Source organism: Mesocricetus auratus, unplaced genomic scaffold (genome assembly GCF_017639785.1).
Source record: "Mesocricetus auratus isolate SY011 unplaced genomic scaffold, BCM_Maur_2.0 Super-Scaffold_100006, whole genome shotgun sequence".
NCBI classification, from domain to species: Eukaryota; Metazoa; Chordata; class Mammalia; order Rodentia; family Cricetidae; genus Mesocricetus; species Mesocricetus auratus.
In genome coordinates, this window is record NW_024429190.1 from 66,146,477 (window position 1) to 66,166,148 (window position 19,672).

Here is a 19,672-nt window from a genome sequence, read left to right on the forward strand (position 1 = left end):
CATATTTTCCACACTGCAGTGCAACTTGAATAAAACTTCTTATTCTATGAACCATTCCCAGAGTTTTGTTGGTGCTAGCATGGTCAGAGTCTCAGAATTTGGGTTCGAATGGACAGTGCCCCTCTGATGTGGATGTTGCTGGTCCTGGGCCCTCACTTTGGTTATCACGGAGTCAGAGCACTGGGCAGCATTTGGCTGTCTCTAGCTCCAGGTTTTGAGGAGTGTGGATTCTTACTGTATTTGATGGGGAAAGAGAGAGGAAAAGACTAAACAATTCCAATCATCTTACCCATTGTCCTGCATCTGTCGGCCTCAGAGCTGTTACAATATGTTACAAAATTGAAAATTCGTATTAATTATTTTTATTACTAGAAATCAAATCAAATTTAGGAGATTCAGTGCATTTGATTGTTAACACACTTTTTTCTCATCTGGTTCATTCGTCCTTCTTCAATCTGTGCCTTCCTCTGCTCCCCACAAAGAGTGACTCGAGATTAACCACAAGATGGGAGTCTTTCAGAAAGGAGACAAATGAGACAGGCTTTGTTTCTTTGGCAAGATTGTCATGTCAATCAAGTTTATCACTATAACAAAACCCCCATTGTTTTGGCTTTTAGCTATTCAGTATTTGTGGCAAGACGGACAGGGATAGGTTCAAATATACCTTACAGTGTTTAACAGATTTCCAAAGTGAATCCATTTCTTTAATCTATTACCCAAAGCATTTAATTTATTTAACTTTCAAATTATGTGATTGCTGCCACTTAAATAAAATTGTTGTAATAATTAGAAGTCAGTCTGGTCCGTTTCTGCCCAAAGGCTGTGTTTAACTTGTGTGTGTGACCAGGACTGTTCAGCCTTCATTGTTTAATATGTGACTTGTCCTTCTCATTCAGGAAGAACTTTCAGCCAGGTAGTGCCAATGACCGGTTCTGTTTTTTGAAGGAAAGTACAAAGTTAAACCTACTCATCATTTTCCATTAGTTTCCATCTCAGCATAATCTGGGGGAGTTCAGGTTTGTTCCTGACACCTTTTGAATCAGTTGACACTGGTTGGAATGCAATTCAAAGCATAAACTGCTGTCTTCAACAGGACTCCTTTAATTTTGCTTAAGAAACACTTCGTCAGATGTTTCTTTCTTTCTTCCTTTTTTTAAGTAATGCCCTGTGCTCAGATTTTCCTAGAATAAAACACCCTGCCAGGTAAAGGATTTAAGAGATCTAGGCCATGCTTACTCAATGAAATGCAGCGGAGTGGAAAATACCCTGTCTTCCCGGCTCAGAACACTAGGTCTTTTCTGATATAGTGGTTCAAGGGGATTATAATATTTAAAGAGCTGCTGTTACACCGACATTAACTGACTGGGAGCAGATTTTTGTCTTTTGTAAGGTTGTGTGTTGGAGTTTCTGTTGGAGGGAATTCATGTCTGTGAACAATGGTTTCAAGCCAAGGAGACACTGTGCTTGGACCTAGTGCTGCTTTTCAACCTCTGCCCTCTTGCTGGGAAGACTTGCCTGACTCAGATCATTGAGGATTAATAGCTACTGCATTGCTCAGCACCCTGCAGGGGTTGGGTCAAACGCCTAGCTTTGAAGAGTTACTGTTTTGCTTAATCAGCCTAGAAATTTCAAGTCCCACTGCAAAATGGAAGCCCAGGAGCCTGTTGATTACCATGGTCTCCCTGCAATCCACCAGCCTGTGGCTCTTTGGATGTCCCTTCTGTTGTGTCTAAGTGTTGGGAATAACTGGGTAGATTACTAGTGAGTTTGACCTCTGACTGATATAGAAAGATTGGTTCAATGTCATATGCCCTGTATAGTGTATCATTCAAAGTCTGACATGTTACAGAGGAAAAAGCAAAGTGTTTACCTTGGTAGTTGGAACACCGAGTAGTCAAGGCACCTGTGACAATACTATTTTGAGGCAAAGACTGGGGATTCTGGACCAGATACCAACAAGGGGAACTATTTGTGACCAAAATGTCTGCTGGGCAAAGGAGGGTGGATAGCTTTTCTGGGTGACCAGAGAGAGTCATATGTGTGGAAGGACAACCCAGGGCAAGGGGAAAGGGGACCCAGGTACACACCCAAGACCAGTTCTCCTGGTGATAGGGGGAGATGTGTCTGCGGGGGAAAAGCAAAGGAAAAAGGGAACAGTAGAAGAGACGTGCAAAAGACAACGGGAGATGTGAACACAGCTAGACAAACAGGCTTTTACACTTACTGCTTTAGACACTTTTGTGGTTTAACTTAACCTGAAATATAACCAAGCAATAAGACAGAGTATTTGGGATTTTACACACTTTCCACTTAGCTATATTTATACTCCAGCCTGGACTCAGGAAAACGCTACAGGATCTATTGTGGTTAAAAGCCTCGTCACCATTCTCATTACCATCGCTCAGTGTTTACTGAATGCTTAACCACAGCCCCGTGCCATTGAAAAGAGGTCTCTAATCGGAATTTGCTGGTGTTTTTCCAGGTAGCCCAGCCATGACCCATAGGAATCTGACATCCTCCAGTCTGAATGACATTTCTGATAAACCGGAGAAGGACCAGGTAAGGAGAGACTTTCCTTCTTTGAAATTGAAGACTGACTGTGTATCTAAGAGATGCTGGATTGCATTTGAGATAGTGGATGTCACACTAAAATGGACATTATGTGCAGATGAGAATTTTCTCTTTTGCTAAGGAAGAAAGCAGAATTGTGTGGTGAGCAGAGGAGACACCAGTGAGTCTTGGCTTTGGCCCTTGTGATACATTCACCTGCCTCCATTAGTTTTGGAGCTACAGTTGGCTAAGCCTGGGCATATTAATAACCTTTACCTTGGGTTTGTTGTGGGGTTTAAGTGGGGTATTTTATGAAAAAGTGTTTTGGTGTACTATAACAGGCTAAGGGGTGCTGGTAACTGTATATCGTTTAGCATCTGTAATAAAGGACAGAGATTTTGAACCTCTGCCATTTTTTTTTCTTTTGAAAAGAATGCGATATAAACTGGGTCATTTTCCTAGTTGGCTGTGAATGTGTAAATACATTATATTTCAACAACATAATATATTGATACTTCTTGATGAAAAAATCATAACGCTTCAAAGAAATGAAAGTTCATGTTTTATGACAACAGAGGGGCCTTTGGAAAGTGCTGTTTGTGCAAACATGCTGCTGCTGAACACCCTGTAATCCTAGTGCTGGGGAGGTGGAAACAGGGAGATCCCTGGGGTTGCTGGGCAGCCAATCGAGCCAGATCAGAAAGCTCCAGGGGCAGTGAGAGGCCAGGCTTTAAAAAATAAAATGGTGAGTGAATGATGAAGACATTCAATATCAGCCTTTGATCTTCACATGTGCACACATACACACACACACACACATACCTTCTGCCATATATGTGCATATATATATACAGATATTCTTGACACACATACCTACACATACACACACACACACAGAGACAGAGACAGAGAGACAAAGACAGAGACAGACAGACAGGCAGGCAGGCAGACAGACAGACATACAGAAATTCTAGCCTGTTCCAACATTTACAGGTAAGCTGTAAGGGACATGAATTGAGAAAATATGGTTTTGCTACTTGTTTCAAAAATGGCTAGGTGTGTGATGGTACCAGCTTTCCCCCTCTGTTACATGGAAACAGTACCTTATGCATATTTCGAAAAACCATGCATCTGATTCTTTCTCTTAACTTCCTTTTAAATCGTTTGATATAACAGTAGAACACAGTTCTAGTTGACTTCATGCCTAGCACATTATCTGGGTATCAGTCCCAGGCTTTCTTCTTGATCTGTCTCTTTAAGTAGGGTAGCTTTGATTTTTTTTCATACTTTGCTATTTTTTTCTACAAAAAATTTATGACAGTGTTATTTCTTTAACTGGCAGCTCCTGTAGTAATGACAAGAGTTTTATAGGCTGTGGTGAATTCTAAAAAGCACAAGAAAGGTGAAATTACTCTCTTACTTATGAAATGGCTCTTGGATCTTTCAACCTTCTCCTCAATGCTTCCTTAAAAGGCCTTCACTTGCCCAGATCAGATCACTGGAAAAGCTTTGGAACTAATCTCTCATTCTCCCTTTCTTTCAGTTCCCTATGCTTTTTGTACCATTCCATTCCTTTCCCCCATGGATTAGAAGCTTAATGGGTTTCCAACAAGTTGACTTTCACATTTCTCTGAGATCTGGTGCCATCCTTCTTATCTTTATCTATTGGTATTTCTGGAAGAGGCATCTGCATCAGGACTGATGACTGTGGCCTTGATATTCATTCTTGACTCCTTGGGCTGCTCCTCCACAAACAGTGACACGGTTAGTTCTTCTGCCTTCTTCTGAGGCTTCTGGATATGGTCAGGGTTCTGGGCATTTGCTTGCAAATGTGTTGGGAAGCACACACCTGTGGCAGAAGGAAAACTTGGACCCTCAGTATTTCCTTCAAAGCTACCATGCTCACCATGGCTCCACCCAGATTTTACCAAACAGTGCTAATTACTCACACCCTCTGGTAGGGGATTTGAACTTGGATAAGGAAACACCAATTAGGGTTGACATATCTGGTTGATACATTTTTGAGTATGTCTTCTTTTATTAGGGACGACCATCTTTAGCTAGAAATTTGTGAGCAGACAGCTGGTAAATGTTGGCTGGGAGAAATTTCTCATTTTGTTGGGTCTCTTTAAATCTGGGCACACGTAGAGGGAGTTTCATGGTTTGCAATGTGAATCACATCAACTTTATCTTCAAGGACCAGAGTACATAGGTTGTTGATTTTGCTGTAAAATGTGTGTGATTTGGGTTCTTGAAATCAACCTTTTTTTGTCTTCTGTCAGCATTCCAGTCCCTAAAGTTGATGTTAAAGGTGAAGAAAAAAAGACCTAGCTCAGGGATTTTACTGGTTCAGTCTTCAAAGCTGGCAAATGAAAGTTAATGGTATATATTCAGAGAACTTACCCACCTAAATATAGCTGGCGCTGTAGCCAGTTAGTTCAGTGAGGTCTTTCTCCCAAAAGCATCTCTGTCCTTTGCATCCGTCCAAAGGCTGGAAAGGAGCTTAAAGTGGCTCACAGTCTTGTTCCCATCAGACATGGAGGGGAAAGCGACCTAATGCTTTGAATACAAAACCACTTGGAGCCTTTTAAGGCAAAAATAAAATATGATAAAATAAAATGCACTTGCAGATGGAGCTCTCTTAAACCCAGATCTTATTTCGTAACCTGTTTTAATACCATAACCCTGAATCTCTCTCTCTCTCTCTCTCTCTCTCTCTCTCTCTCTCTCTCTCTCTCTCTCTCTCTCTCTCTCTGTCTCTCTGTCTCTGTCTCTCTGTCTCTCTGTCTCTCTGTCTCTCTGTCTCTCTGTCTCTCTGTCCCTCCCTCCCTCCCTCCCTCCCTCCCTCCCTCCCTCCCTCCCTCCCTCCCTCCCTCCCTCCCTCCCTCTCTCTCTCTCTCTCTCTCTCTCTCTCTCTCTCTCTCCCTCTGTTTTTCCTCTGTCTGGATGTGGAAAACAGGTTGCCAGACTCAAATTTGTTTGGAAAAAGCTTTTACAATTAATTAGCCTGTGTCCTGGAAATGAGTTTGGCAGTGAAGTCAAACTTGTCCTGTGTGCTTTTCTAAGTTGCCCTCCCAAACTTCCATCCAATTGTTGCAGAAGTTTCTGATTGATGGATAGTTCTGACTGGATGCAATCTGAACAGTTGTGACTGGGCCTCATGACTTCCTGGAGCTTTATAAAACTTCCTGCTAACCAAGAGATGGGTTTCATGTTCAGAGTCGTGAAGGGGAACAGAAAGGCTTTTTTTTTCTGACAGCTCCAGGGTGACACAATTTGATGGTATGTTTTTTAATGAGATTCTGTCTTGAGGAAGCAGAAGAAACAAATCTGTGGACTGCACTTTTTCTTCCTTGCTCTGCCAAGCCTATGCACTCAGGATTTCAGTAGTGGCTGTCCGATTAAAAATTAGCTCAAAACAGTTAAGAGCAGCAGAAAAGCAGAGCCCAAATGGGGCGATTCAGTGCCCCAGCAGCCTCCCTGCTTGGCTGTTATGTTTACTAAGCGGAAAAACACCTGTGAGGAGTACAGTAGCAGTACATCTGGAGCTCATTGACTTGTGCATCTGCATAGATCCAGTTTTTGTTGTAGGTGCTTTTGTATTAGCCAGTTATTTTTTTCTCAATTGTCTTTGCTTTGCTTTTCTGCATCACTTTGCCCCTTTTCTGCTCTTTGAAAAATGGAACTGTATAAGATGCGAGACTTAAACAAACACCAGTGTTCATGAGTAATGTGAAAGGACAAGACACGGGGTGGCTTTTTTCTTCCCCAGCACCAGGGATCACTGCTGGGGTTTCATACATAAGATATGAGTCTGCCACCACTGAGCTACATCTCCAGATGGCTATCCTCAGCAGTAGCTTGTTAGCTTGAACTAGTAGAGATGTACTGTGCTCTTAACTTTATAGGACTTGATTTTTTTTTTTGTTTCTCCTGTGGGTTTTCACAGGGTTTCTCTGTGGCTTTGGAGGCTGTCCTGGAACTAGCTCTTGTAGACCAGGCTGGTCTCGAACTCACAGAGATCCATCTGCCTCTGCCTTCCCAGTGCGGGGATTAAAGGTGTGAGCCACCACTGCCCAGCTAGGACTGGATTCTTACAGGCTATCAGTGGTACAACATTATATCACACTTGCAGAGTCAATGTTAGGGCAAATTGCAGCCCATGTTGTAGGTAGACATACTTTACAGAATTCCAGGAATGCATGTAAGGTTCACATGACCTTGTAATTACTTATCTGGTTACATCATTGTTTAACAGAATTAACAGGCAATGTATCACAAAGGTCTCCTGGAGGAATTTGATCTAGGATTAAATTTTAAAGTGTATCATGATTATTTTAAGCACTATCTGATGTCTGTCAGTTTTAGTGTACTTGGGAGCCCTGATTTTTATTTTTGAAGTCTTGGTCATTTATGGAAGTAGATGTAAATTTAAATATTTTGTCAGAGAGTAAGAGGATAAACCATTAAATCATGTCTGAACTTGAAATTGCTGTCTTGACAACTATAAGATGGAATCTAGAAAGACACAGTCTGTGATTGAGAGCTAGTCTCATTTTTCTATACAAACAGTGCAGGATTGACTCATTGTAGCTTAGTTGGGGTGATACTTTCATGACTTGAAAGCAGAATTTCCCTCTTAGTGCCTTCACACAGGTTCTTTCCAATTCACAGATGTAGACATGTACACAAGAAGCACCTTCTCTTCTCTGTGGGTCTGCTGAACATGGGTGGTCCATCTTTACTCTGTGGAGGAAGTTGCAGTAAAGTCTTTTTTGAGCTTATCATCTTGTCTTTTGAGTGTTCTCAGGGACCTTTGGGACAGGAGAGCTCCAAACAGAATCACATCTGTGAAAACCAGAGAACAAAGGCATGTTGTCTGTCAGTCCTTAGTCGCTACAGATTTGATGGCAGCAACGGGCTCCCCCATGGCTTCAATGCCTCAGTTTTCTTTCAGCTGTGTGTTTCATTATTTTTTGATTTCTCGATGCATTTTAGTTAAAATAGGATTGGACCACTTTCTCCTTTCTCTTTCCTCTCTCCTGCCCCTGCTAGGACCCACTCCCAACTCTCAAACTGATAGCCTCTTTTTCTTGGATTATTATTGTTGCATGCGCGCATGTGCTCACGAACATGTTCAAACACCCACACCCAGCTCCCCCCATACATAAAATACAATCTCTGAACTGTTTTATTGTTTGTATGTGTATGGTTATTTACAGGGCTGACCACTTTGTATTGCACAACCAATAAAGGACTCATCTCTGGGAGAAGCTGAATCTCCCCACTCTCTGGCTTCATGAGTCACCTGTTGTTTTTCGTCTAGAGTAGGACCCCATGAGGTTTCAGTTCTTTTGATTAGCATGTTCATTGTAACCCTGAAGAAGTAGGTTCTGATGCACGTGAAGGAAGGAACACCTCAGCATCAGTCCTAACCAACTACAGTATTTTCAGCATGTCAAGATATCCACATGGTTGCAAGATGTGACACTCATAAGTTGGTGCTAACCAACTGCTGTCTGATCAGCTGTGTACCTTTGGGTGGTCACGTGACACTTATCCTCAGGCTCGTTTAGAATAGGATCAGTTTGCATGGAGACAATAAGGCTGATGTCTGTCTTTTTTTTTTTTTTTTAAACTAGGAACTGGACCTACTGTAGCTCCTTTTTCCCACTCCGTGTTTCCGTGTTCTTGCCCATGTTTCAAAAGCTTTGACCATTGGTGGCTGATTAGAGTTTGAGTACTGATGTTGTTACTAGTTTGCTGTATTACTAGTACTAACTTAGAAAACGTGGAAGTGCCAGGGAAGGGGATTACATGTTCCTAAGTCATGCCATACGTGACTCTTGGTGGTAAATTCCAGGGGTGGGTGAAGCAGATTTGTCCTCTGAGTCACAGAGCTTCCAAGTTTGAGGCTAGAGCTAGGGAGCAGGCAGGAAAGCCAAGAAAATAGGATAATCCCCCACTGCCCTGACAGTAAAACAAGGGACTGAGGGAGTGTCAGGAAGTAGGGAGGCAGAGATGAGAAGGGGAATCAGCAGAGGAAGATCAGGGCAATTTTTTTTTCAGGGCTGAGGGAGAAACAAGTGTGGAGGCCCTGAGGTAGGAATGAGTATGTTTCATTTAAAGACGGAAAAAAGAAATCCAGAGCGAGTGACTGCAGCAAGGTTAGCAGGTGTGTGGTGGGAAAAGAGGTTGAGAACACAGTCAGGGGGACCTTTTTTATTTTATTGTAAGTGCAGCGCCACACTATTTTTGGCTCTTTACCTGGGGAGTTGCATGTTCTGATTTACATTTTAAAGCGATCACTGTGGATACTGTGATAGGATGGAGGAATTTGCCAATGTTCCGGATCACCTGGTGGTGTGCCTATTTAAAGCATTGCATGAGCATCTCTGTGTATTACATTGAGAACTCAGTAACCTAACAATGCCAGTTTCTTAACGTATTAGCCATAAATGTGAAGGCCTCATTAGTACCCACAAAGCAAGTTCTTTTGTGCTACGGAAGGATGGTGAGAAGTAAAGAGACTTCCTACTTTAAAGTATTTCCACACTAATGAAAACATTTAAATTTTCTAATGCACTGTAAGCAGGCATAGGCATACTGTGGGAGAACATAATATGGGAGCTTTGGAGTGATTGTTTTCACACTGGCAGTCTTCTAGGTCTCTGTGACTGAAGTCAGTCATGCCAGCTGAGTATTTATACATGACTAATGGTACTAATGCTGTCTACACTGGAGGCTTCACTAAGGAGTGGACAAGTCGCAGACTTACTGTGTTTGGAAAGGAGCATTGCAGGAAAATAATATCGGCTCCTAGTGGCTCTGTGGTACAGTCTTCCATCTCTCTCCCTATCCCTCTCCTTCCTCCCCCCACCTCTGTGGGTGTGTGTTTGTGTGTGCGTACGCATGGTGCGCATGTGCTGGAGGCCAGAGCTTGACAGTGGATGTCTTTCCTAGTTGCTTTCCCTCTTAGTTTTTGAGGCATGGTCTCTCATTGAGCCTGGAGTCCACTGTGGTTTCTGAGCTGAAGGGGCCTGTCTCCGCTCTCCCAGGGCTGGGATTGCTGGCACATTGTCACACACAAGTTTTACTTGGATGCTGGGGATCCAAGTTCAGGTCCTTGCAGTCGTGTGTATAAGTACTTTACTGAGTACGCCATTTCCTCAGCACTCCATGTCTGTCTTGTTTGAACTTGAGCTCTGAATGCTGGGAGCACTGCATGTCTGCATTATACATCTGGTAAAAGGGTTTGCAGATATGACATATCTTAAATAATAAACTGAAAAGTTGTATATTAAATATTTTATTTTTTGTTATTTTCAGTTTGCATCATTCTGCATGCCAGCTATTCTATGTATGTACTTAGACTATGTTGCAAAGAGAAGTGGGATTCCATTACCTGTAATCTTTAGGTAGAGTCTCATATCACAAATTCCCCTTAACTAAGACTTCAATAAGCAAGGCTTGGAAGTGGAAAATTGTTACAGAGCCAACAGCAGTACCTTATGGGCATGGTTAAACAATTTATCTAAGGCCGTGGTTATAAAGCTTTATAATAGTTATTATACGCACATACATACACATACATATATATACATACATATATATAATATATATGCAATCACTACTTACTGTAAGAACATTATTGTCTTTTTTTTACACCTCAGAATTCCTCAATTAAAAGTATATAAAACTGCTATAAAATTCAAGCAAGGCAAATGCGAACAGTCTATTTTAGCTTGTCAAAGTAACCCTTGTTAGTAGCTGGACTTAAAGTCCAGGGCTTTCTGGATGCATGAATACTTTTATAGTTACACAAACCAAATAGGAATTTTCTGAAACCCACTGTATTTATTCTTTTTGAAGGTTGTATAGTATACCTGAATCTAATTTTATTCATGTGGTCATTAATACCAAGTTGTTTTTTTCTTACAACTATGTGTGCCTATAAGAACTAGCTTTAAGCTGGGTGTTGGTGGCACACACCTTTAATCCCAGCATTCGGGAGGCAGAAGCAGGCAGAACTCTGTGATTTTGAGGCCATCCTGGTATTCAGAACAAGTTCCAGGACAACCTACACAGAGAAACCCTGTCTTGAAAAACAAAACAAAGAAAGGATGAATAAAAAAGAAATAGCCTTATTGTAATATTCTGCTTATATCTTCATGAGTATTTATGAAGGTGTTCTAAGTGCAGTTACTGGGTCACCATTTATTGACTAGCCAGTTAATTCCCAAAGGGATTACTAATTGTGTTGTAGATTTTTAAAACATATTTATAAGCTTCCTCTGCTGCTAATGTCCTGTTTGTCAATTAAACCCCTGAGTTATCTTTTACATAAAGGCCTAAGTACCTGATGAAACTGAGACTCTGGACATGCTTGAATTTGCTTCTTAGTTCATCTTGGGCCTCTCTTCAGAAGGTAAAATGTAGATAATTAGACTGAGTTCATGCTCCTGGTTTGATTGGATGTCCACTCTTGTTTGTTGCCTATATCCCAAAGTACAGGTAAAAAGTGCAGCGACTGTAGCCTTGGCTACTTGTGTTTCTATTGCATTTCTGAAGCAACGGAAGCTGAAGGTCTTTCTGGTCTTAGCACTGAGACAGCTGTAGAAGTCCTCTAGGAGTTTCCTTGGCAATCTAGAAATGATTTTTCTCTCAGGAGTCCTACTTGGTGGTCTGTATCTGGAATAAAAAGAAAAAGTTCAACCTGCTCTGGACAAGCCTTCTCTTCCAGGCATTACTTAACACATCTGCAGTTATGTGGCGCCTCTTCTTTGTTTCATTCCCTCATTCCTTGGGAGAATTTCAAATGAACTGAGGTCCAGACTCAGCTCCGTATGGGGCTTCATTAGGTGCCTCTAAGGAGTGCTGCATGTGGGCAGCTGAGAGATGAGTAGACCACCCCCTCCCCTTATATGGTGGCACCACTACAGAGTCTGCTGCTCCCCTCACACGGAGTCTCTTCAGAGCTGTAGGAAGAGGCCATGGCACCCAAGGAAGTCGTTCTGCTCTTCTTCTGAAATTGAGAACTTCCTACTGTTCCCATGTTGCCTGCCTGTTGATCCAGATGCCTGTGGAGTCGGTGGCCACATCTCATTATCTTTTGGTCCTTCACAGAGCTTTCTAATTTCTCCACATGTTGCCATTGGGGCTATGGTTTTACTGATAGAACTGAACTGAAGTGACAATAAGGCTTCTTTTTCTTCTGCCACGTTATCAAAAGGGCAGCAGTAACGTCTCTGATCATCTGAGAACCAGTACTTCATACCACATGCACATCCCTGCCTGCATGGTATTCTGTGCATAGATAGTAAGAGAATAAAAAGTTACTGAGTGATTGTATAGGTAGCCATTGCAAACGTTGCATTTCAAAGCTGGCTGCCCTGTTGGTCATTCAACAGTTTAATCTGATGGTGTTGAGGTAAGTGATCTGTTCATAAGATGGCTGATTGAGCTTCTTCCTGCATGGGCAATCATTTAAAATCAACAAAGATAGGACACCTCCTTACCTTGATGCTTTAGAATGATTAATATAAACCTTACTTTACATACACGGGCAAATTTGAGTTAAGGGATTAATTTTCCTAAGGTTAAATTCATTTAAGCAACAGAGCTACATTCTTGTCTGCACACTTGTGCTTTTAATCCATAATGAATTGTGCCTGTAGGGATTAGGGTTGCTTTTAGGTCTCAAACCACAGTGAAACAGACATGTGTCCAGTTGATCACTTCTGGACTTTGAGGAACACATCGTGCTGAAAGAACTAATTACCTGAATTAGTATTTTAAAAATCCAAGGAATTCTTAAGGCTCTGATGGTGACTAGTTGGACAATTCGGCTGCCATCGTGATTAAAATATGTCATATTGTGTGTCTGTGTCCTAGATTGGATTGGTGGGGTCCATGAGAAAAAGATGTTCATATGTATTTATTTTAGTATGTGCATCTATGGTGTGTGTGTGTGTGGTGTATGTATGTGCAGGTGTGCTCACTTGTGTGTGCACATGTGGAAGCCAAAGATTGATAATGGATACCTCCCTTTATTGTTCTCCACCTTGCTTTTTCAGACAGGGCATATTACTGAACGTGGAGTTTGCCATTCTGGCTAGATTGGCTGGCTAGCAAGCCCTTAGTGTTTGCCTGCCCCTGTCCCTTGAGCATGGGATTAAAGACGTTTGGCACTGTCTTTAACCTGGGTGCTGGAGATCCAGTCCCAGTCTCAGGTCCTCATGAGCATCTTTCCCACTGAGTAATCTCCTCTACCACACAGTAATATGATTTTAGAATGGTGCAATGTGTGGTCTCAGGTAGGGTGATCCTAACAATAGCGTGCACAGAGTTCACGGAAAGAAAGGCATCCGAGCAGGCCAGGACAGCCAATCAAAGACAGATGAGCACTTTGGAGGCTCCCGGCCATTTAGAGAACATAAATAATAGAAGACAAGCTTGTTAGCCAAATGAGACATTTGTCCTTAGGTAGAGTCTGGTACAAAGTGGGAAAAATAAGCAATACTGCAGCTGTCATTTTAACAATACAAGTGGATGGCTTCCTTCTCCAACAAATTAAAAATACTGTAGCTTTTACTATTCTATGAAAAAGTGGTCCCAAAGCCACCAGTTCTAAGGAGATACATTATTCTGTTGTTACATCTGCATAGTTAGTGTCCCTTGTCAAATTAATGAAAGTAGATTAGATTGACAAATTGGCATGTCCATGGGTCACAGTGGATAATCCAGTTAGAACCCATCTGATTTATTAATCTTCTCTTGCTGTGCTGAAATGCCTTGTGGTTCTTTGGCTTTCTGACTGTCCAGGGTCCATCTCACAATGGACAGAGTCGCCTCTAGGTCATCAAGTTTGATACGAGTATACCCTTAATACTTTGTTTACTTATTTACTCTTGACAGTGGAAAAGGCACTTCTGGTGGAAACTCTGACTTTAGGCTCATCACAGGAATAACACTGAAGACAATAAGCAGATTGACTCTTACATCTTTTGAATTCCAGTTTTTCTGGTTCATAGTACAGAATTATAATCCACTTAGCACTGCAGTCTCTGTGGGGTGGTTTTCTAAAAGGGAGAGTGTTAAAGTGTGGTGCAAATCCTCACTGTCATGGTCACTTTTATTATGTAAGTGAGCCAGTGCCTCTCAGTTTTGGTTGGCTTTGCAGTAAGATTAGGTAGGATACAAGTCAGGTTTGTTTTATGTATCTGTCATTCCTCATCTTTCACCTTTACATTGCTAATTTGGCTCTTAATATTTTGTGCTCTTACCTTTTGTGCTATATTGGTTTACCCTCACAGTAATGAAATGCGTCTGACTGTCCCCCATGAATTTTGTTATCACATCTACATATGCTGTATTCAAAAGTATATTTTTCTTTACCCTTCTTAGGCAGACCTTTGCTTTTAAATTTTTTATTTTTATGTGTATGGCTGTTTTGCCTTGCATGTACGTCTGGTCCCCTGGGATTAGAATTACAGATGGTTGTGAGCCACCATGTGGGGGCTGGGTATCAAGCCCAGGTCTCCTAGAAGAGCAAACAGTGCTCTAACTGCTGAGCCATCTTTCCAGTCCAGGTACCATTTACTTTGAGGTGTATTGGTAGCACTTACCTTGAGATCCACCATTAAATATTGCAGCTGATGCAATTGCTCCTACTTTGAATTTTTAACACTATCTAGGACCTATTGTGTGCATGATAAAGTTGTCACTTTTTGTTTTTAGTGTATATACCTTCTGTGTTGTGGGGAGAGCTGAAGGGTCTAGTGAGTTAATTACTGTAGTAGTGACTCACTGGGAAGAACGATATTCTGTGTTAGGATTTCTTTTTTAAGTCTAATGAAATGAACATGATAATCTCTCACAGAAAATTGGTGTCTTAAAATGAAGTTACTGTCTTACCTTTTCATTCTGGTGAAACTTTTTATATTCATTGGCAGTATGTTTTAATAGGTCAGCCAGTTGCTCAAAACATGCATTCTTGACTATCTCATATTTATATATTTTTCTCACTTAGGACAAGCATCTAAATGCTAACACTTCAAACATAGTTTGTTGATGTATTTGTTAAAATCTATTTACACAGTTTTCTTGTTATGAAAACTAGCTAGCTGCTATACTATAAAGAAATCATCGTAGAATCTTTAATTTCGCTTAAAATAAAAGATAGTATGTCTCAAGAATATACTGGAAAGCTAGCTGTCAGCACTCAAATGTTCTATTATAGGTGATGTAGTATTGCTACACTGCCCCAATAGAGCAGATTTAGATTATGGACCATAGAACATTTTTCTTTTAGATATAAACTTTGTGTTTGGTGAGTGTGGCATGGGGTCATGTGAAATTGGGGGAAGGAAGATTCAGTTTCTAAAGGATTTACCATCAACTTGGATTTATTGCCGTACCTGCTTGTTCTATATTTTGTGAGTCTTTCTTTGCCTAGTTTCTTATGGTTGGATTCCCAAGGTAACATCACAGTAATTATCAGTGTATACAGTTGAAAATAAGTAAGAACAAGTAAAATTCAAACTCAGCTGCTGTCAGGAAAGCTTCATAGCCAGAGGAAAGAGAATGGTCAGTGTGCTTTTAATTCACAAGGCTCATTTCTCAAAGGAAACTTAGAGCCAAGTTGTTTTTTAAAAGTTTTTCAATATGGATAAACCTGTAAAACTAGATAGTTCAATACATAGCCTATGTGGAGACTTCAGTTGAAGAAAGCAAGTACTTGGACAGTTTACTGGGTTGCTGAACCTTGATCCCCAAGAAAGCATCCCAGTCACTACTTTTTGGAGGAGAGAACTTGTTTGGAAAAAAATAACAGTGGTGGTTACTATTTCCAATAGTTGTGAAGCTACCTTTCAAAGTGAGGGATTCTTACAAATTGTCCCTTTTCATCAGAAGACTATGAAAACATCTGTAAGAGTGTGTCATGAGGGACTTTTTCATTGAGAGATGGAAGCCCTGTTCCCATCCCATGTGACGCTGGCACTCCCTGAAGGACATCTCAGTAACAGAATCCAGTAGTGGGCTCTTCTAAAGAGCTGGATTCATGTGCACAGTTTGAATTTCCATAATATTGAAAAATCATGTCTGCTACCCCATCAATGCCTGAGGCAGATGGGAGAGCTCTCCCTGCCCTCAGCTGCAACACTTTGGGAGAACAGGCCCTGCACCTCCCTTAGGCAGTACAATAGAGCCAAACCCTGTTGGCAGAGGTGTGGGTGAACCAGGCTCAAAGTTGCGAGCGTGGGAGAGCTGTCCCCATTACTCACCCCTCCTTGCTGCCCATCAACACCTGAGGCAGGTGGGAGAGCTGGCCCTGAGATCGTAAGAGTAAGAGAGCTGTTTCTGCCCCTCATCTGCTGCAGCACTCTGGAGATGGCCCCTACATCTCACCTGGGCAACCCAGTAGAGCTGGCCCTGAAGGTGTATATGTGTCAGAAACAACCTTGAGGAAGTGAAAGCAGGAGATAGCCCCACCCATTGCTCAAAACTGCAAGGGGTGAACTAGCCAGGGCCATGGAGAGCTCACCCTGGTGGCAAAGACGAGAGAGCTGGTAGGCTGACCAATCCTGCAACTACCCAGACCCAGAACCAGTGTTGGCCCACCCCAACATCCACCCGGTCTGTGATCTGCTGGAGTATGGGATGGGGTGTGTGGGGGTTGTCAATCCTGTGGAGCAGGATCTCCATGGCACAGGGCAGCAATGGGATGTCTATGAAGAGTCCCAGTGAGGGCCCTGTGTGGATGGGTGCAGCAGAGACCAGGGGCCTAGAACCAGACCAGTTATTCTTTTCAATAAACGCCTGCATGTAATAATATATTGGATAAAGGGGTTTACTGTATGACTCACTGTGTCATACTACAGCTTCAATGATGAGATTTTTTTCCCTTCCTGCTACTTCCCCCTTTCCCCCTTTTTTCCTCTTAAAGTTTATTTTGTTTTATTTGGAATGGGGAGGGAGATGGATGAGGCCAGGAGGCATGATGTGAAAGACACAAGATTAAATTTAAAAAGCGTGTTCTTTTATTTTTTAAACAATGTGCCAAAGTAGTGCAGCATACAGGTTTTATCAAAATAAAGGGTTAAAACCAAAACAAATCAGTAAAAGGTTTATTAGGCAAGTCTGTACCCTCCAGTTGTACCAAGGGCTATATGCTAAGCTGCCCCCCATGTGTGTGCTTGTGTATGTGTGCCTCATAGTCTAACCTATGAAGGGGGCTAGCCTGGCTTCATCTCAGCTCTTCCCTTCTGCTCTCAGCTCTGAGCTTGTAATACTTTAGTGTGGAAAGAAAAGAAATGATTCAAGAGAATGGGGAGAAAGTCAAGAGCCTTCTCTAGTTTTCTTGCTAGTAGAGATGTGCCAGTAGAGATTGCCTTGATGGGTCAGAAGAGTCTGGTTTTTCTCATCTCAGGGATACTGATTCAAAGCCTGGATTCTGCCATTTACCTAGTGATTTTGTGCAGTCCTTATCCCTTTGAGCTTTACAAAAACATTAGTTAAAAATAAAGCATCATGTCTTCGTGTCCTTGTGACAATAAAAGGAGATGGGATAAAGTATAGGCAGGATGAAACTGGATACATGTTTTCCAGGGCTCAGGTTGTAGCTCACCACGGACCACCTGCCTAGCATGCAGGAAGACCTGGGTTCTAGCCCCAGCATCAAAGCAAAACCAAAATAAACACCAACCACTTACCTCAAACTTCTCCCCTGCTTTCTGGAAAGTATAGTAGTAGAATAAACTAAGTAGGAAAATGGCATGTATATAAGCTAGAGAAAGAGTGAGACAGTGTATATTTTAATTTTTGAGTGGCTCAAGAGAAAATAGCAAAATAGAGCCTTAGTGTCTTGTTTCTGTTTTATTGGAATAGAGCATGATCTAGTATGGTTCTGCATTAAATTGTTCTGCAGTTCCATATAGGCAAGATTTATATTCATGGCATGGTCTCTTTCCCTGCTTTCTCAATAGTAGCAAGCCAATCTATAGCAGTACGTTAGAAATTATATTTACATTCATATAAACCACTATGATATTTAAACTACAACACACAGGAAGCTGACAAAAATGCCTGAGAATATACTGAACATGTATGGCAGTCTTGTCTACTGAAGCAGTGTGTAGAAACATTGCTTTGCTCATCGATGAGGATGTGTTATCTTCACAGTGAAGCCCAGAGTGACATTCAGAGTCCTGCATATCTCACCTAGAATCTCTCTGTCATGGACATGCAAAGTTCTCATTCTTGATGAGTTAGTACAGCCACAGGGACATCTTCCTGCTGTGATACCATGCCACCTAATTTCCTGCCTGGGTCTTTCACGTGCTGTTTACTTCAACTACAATGCTATTCTCTACAGGAAGCTTATACATATTCTATTTCTCTTTAAATTTTATCTTTTGGGGGGAAGTTCCCTGAGTCTAGGCTGGTACCTGATGTTATAATGTCTCATTACACAATATACTTTTCTATAATGACACTTACTGTAGCTGTTGAAACCAATTGCATACTTAAGTTTTGATTAAATATTTTTGTGTCTGCCTTCTGTTACTGTAACATATTTCTTTTGGCTCTCAGGTTTCAGTCCCTGATGATTGACCCCATCACTTTTAGATTCAGGGCATGTCAGTGTATCACAGTGACACAAAGCTGTTGATCATTTGTCTAGGAAGTAGAGGATGGGATATAAATGAACAACTCCAAGAATTCCTCATAATTGGAAGATCTCCTACTATGTTCCACCTTTTTTACTGGTTCTCTGTCCCAGTAGCACCACGGGCTGGGAACTGAACTTTTAACACATGGGTCTTTGAAGAAAATTTAAGGCCTAAACCTTAATGTTTATGTTCAGCAATAGGTTTGAAAGTTGAGGAAAATGAACAAGTTATGGCCTTGGACCAGAGCCTACCAAGAGCCTGCCTTTACCTTTCTTACAGACTAAGAATGGTTTCCATTGTAATAGTATTAAACATGTGAATATGTAACTGAGTTTTTCTGTCATCTGAAAAGCCTCCATTTAGCCTGTCACAGGATAAACATGGCAACTTATGGTCTAAATCATCACTATTCACGTGAAATTGAATAGCTCAAGTACATTTATATACCACACCTTCTTTTCTGAGCAGGACACGCAGTAGTAATGAGACACTCATAGAGTTCTCATGCTCAGGGCATGTGATCATCAGAGGGCTCTAACCTGATGAACAGTTACATTCACTGTATTGGGAACGAACACTACAAAAAAGACTCAGGTCCAATCCTTGCGTTCACATTATACACTTAGACACAAATAAGTAGATAATGTCAAGTGTTAGATAACTAGAGGAGGGAGCAGAAATTCTATTAGAAACTGTGGTATAGACGGAGGTGACATGTGCACTAATTCTTGAGTTGGATGCCTTTTTCTTTCTGTTGAATGTTCAAGAAGACACCAAAATTGGACCAGGTAATCTTTGCACTCTTTAAGAGTTTCTGTTTTGATGAATGGCATATGGATTAAAAAATAAGAGCCTGGGTCTGGGGAGATGGCTCAGTGGGCAAAGCATTTGCTATTTAAATGTGAGGACCTTAGTTTGAATCTTAAGGACCCATGTAAAGATGAAGTTGATTATACACGTCTGTAATGCCAGTGTTCCTATTTTGACATGGGAGGCAGAGAGGAATCCCTGGAAGCTTGCAGGACAGCTAGTCTGGGGTATGCAGTGACAAGCAATCTGTTTTAGACAAAGTGGAATATGAAGACCAATGCCTAAGGTTGACCTCTGATCTCAACCTTCACACACACGAACACACATACACACAAATACACACACATATGCATGCACACATACAGTGAGGGCAGAATTAGGGGTTGGAACATACCCTGGAACCCTGGAAGGAGAGGAGAGGACCCTCAGATTCAGTGTTCATAGACTCAAGGGACAGTCACGGCTGATGGTTTTAGCCCCAAGTGCAGAAGAATAAGAAACTCTTAGGGAAACTCCTGTATATGCTCCCTGGTTGTCAGAAACACACTTTTTCCTCAATTCCCTCTTGTTCACTTTGTTGCTATGCTCTGTCGTTCTAATTTGGTACATGTTCTTGGAGACCTCAGTGAAGAGTGCAT

The 19,672-nt window shown here is 41.5% G+C and overlaps 1 protein-coding gene across 4 annotated transcripts in view; it reads left to right on the forward strand.

Moving 5' to 3' along the window:
- Slc4a4 (solute carrier family 4 member 4) overlaps nt 1-19,672 on the forward strand; it is a 397,268-nt gene that overhangs the window by 255,530 nt on the left and 122,066 nt on the right. For all 4 annotated transcript variants that reach the window (XM_040747371.1, XM_040747372.1, XM_040747369.1 and 1 more), the window contains one exon: nt 2,483-2,559. In XM_040747371.1, the coding sequence (XP_040603305.1) occupies nt 2,483-2,559 (77 nt within the window). The remainder of the gene's footprint in view (nt 1-2,482; nt 2,560-19,672) is intronic.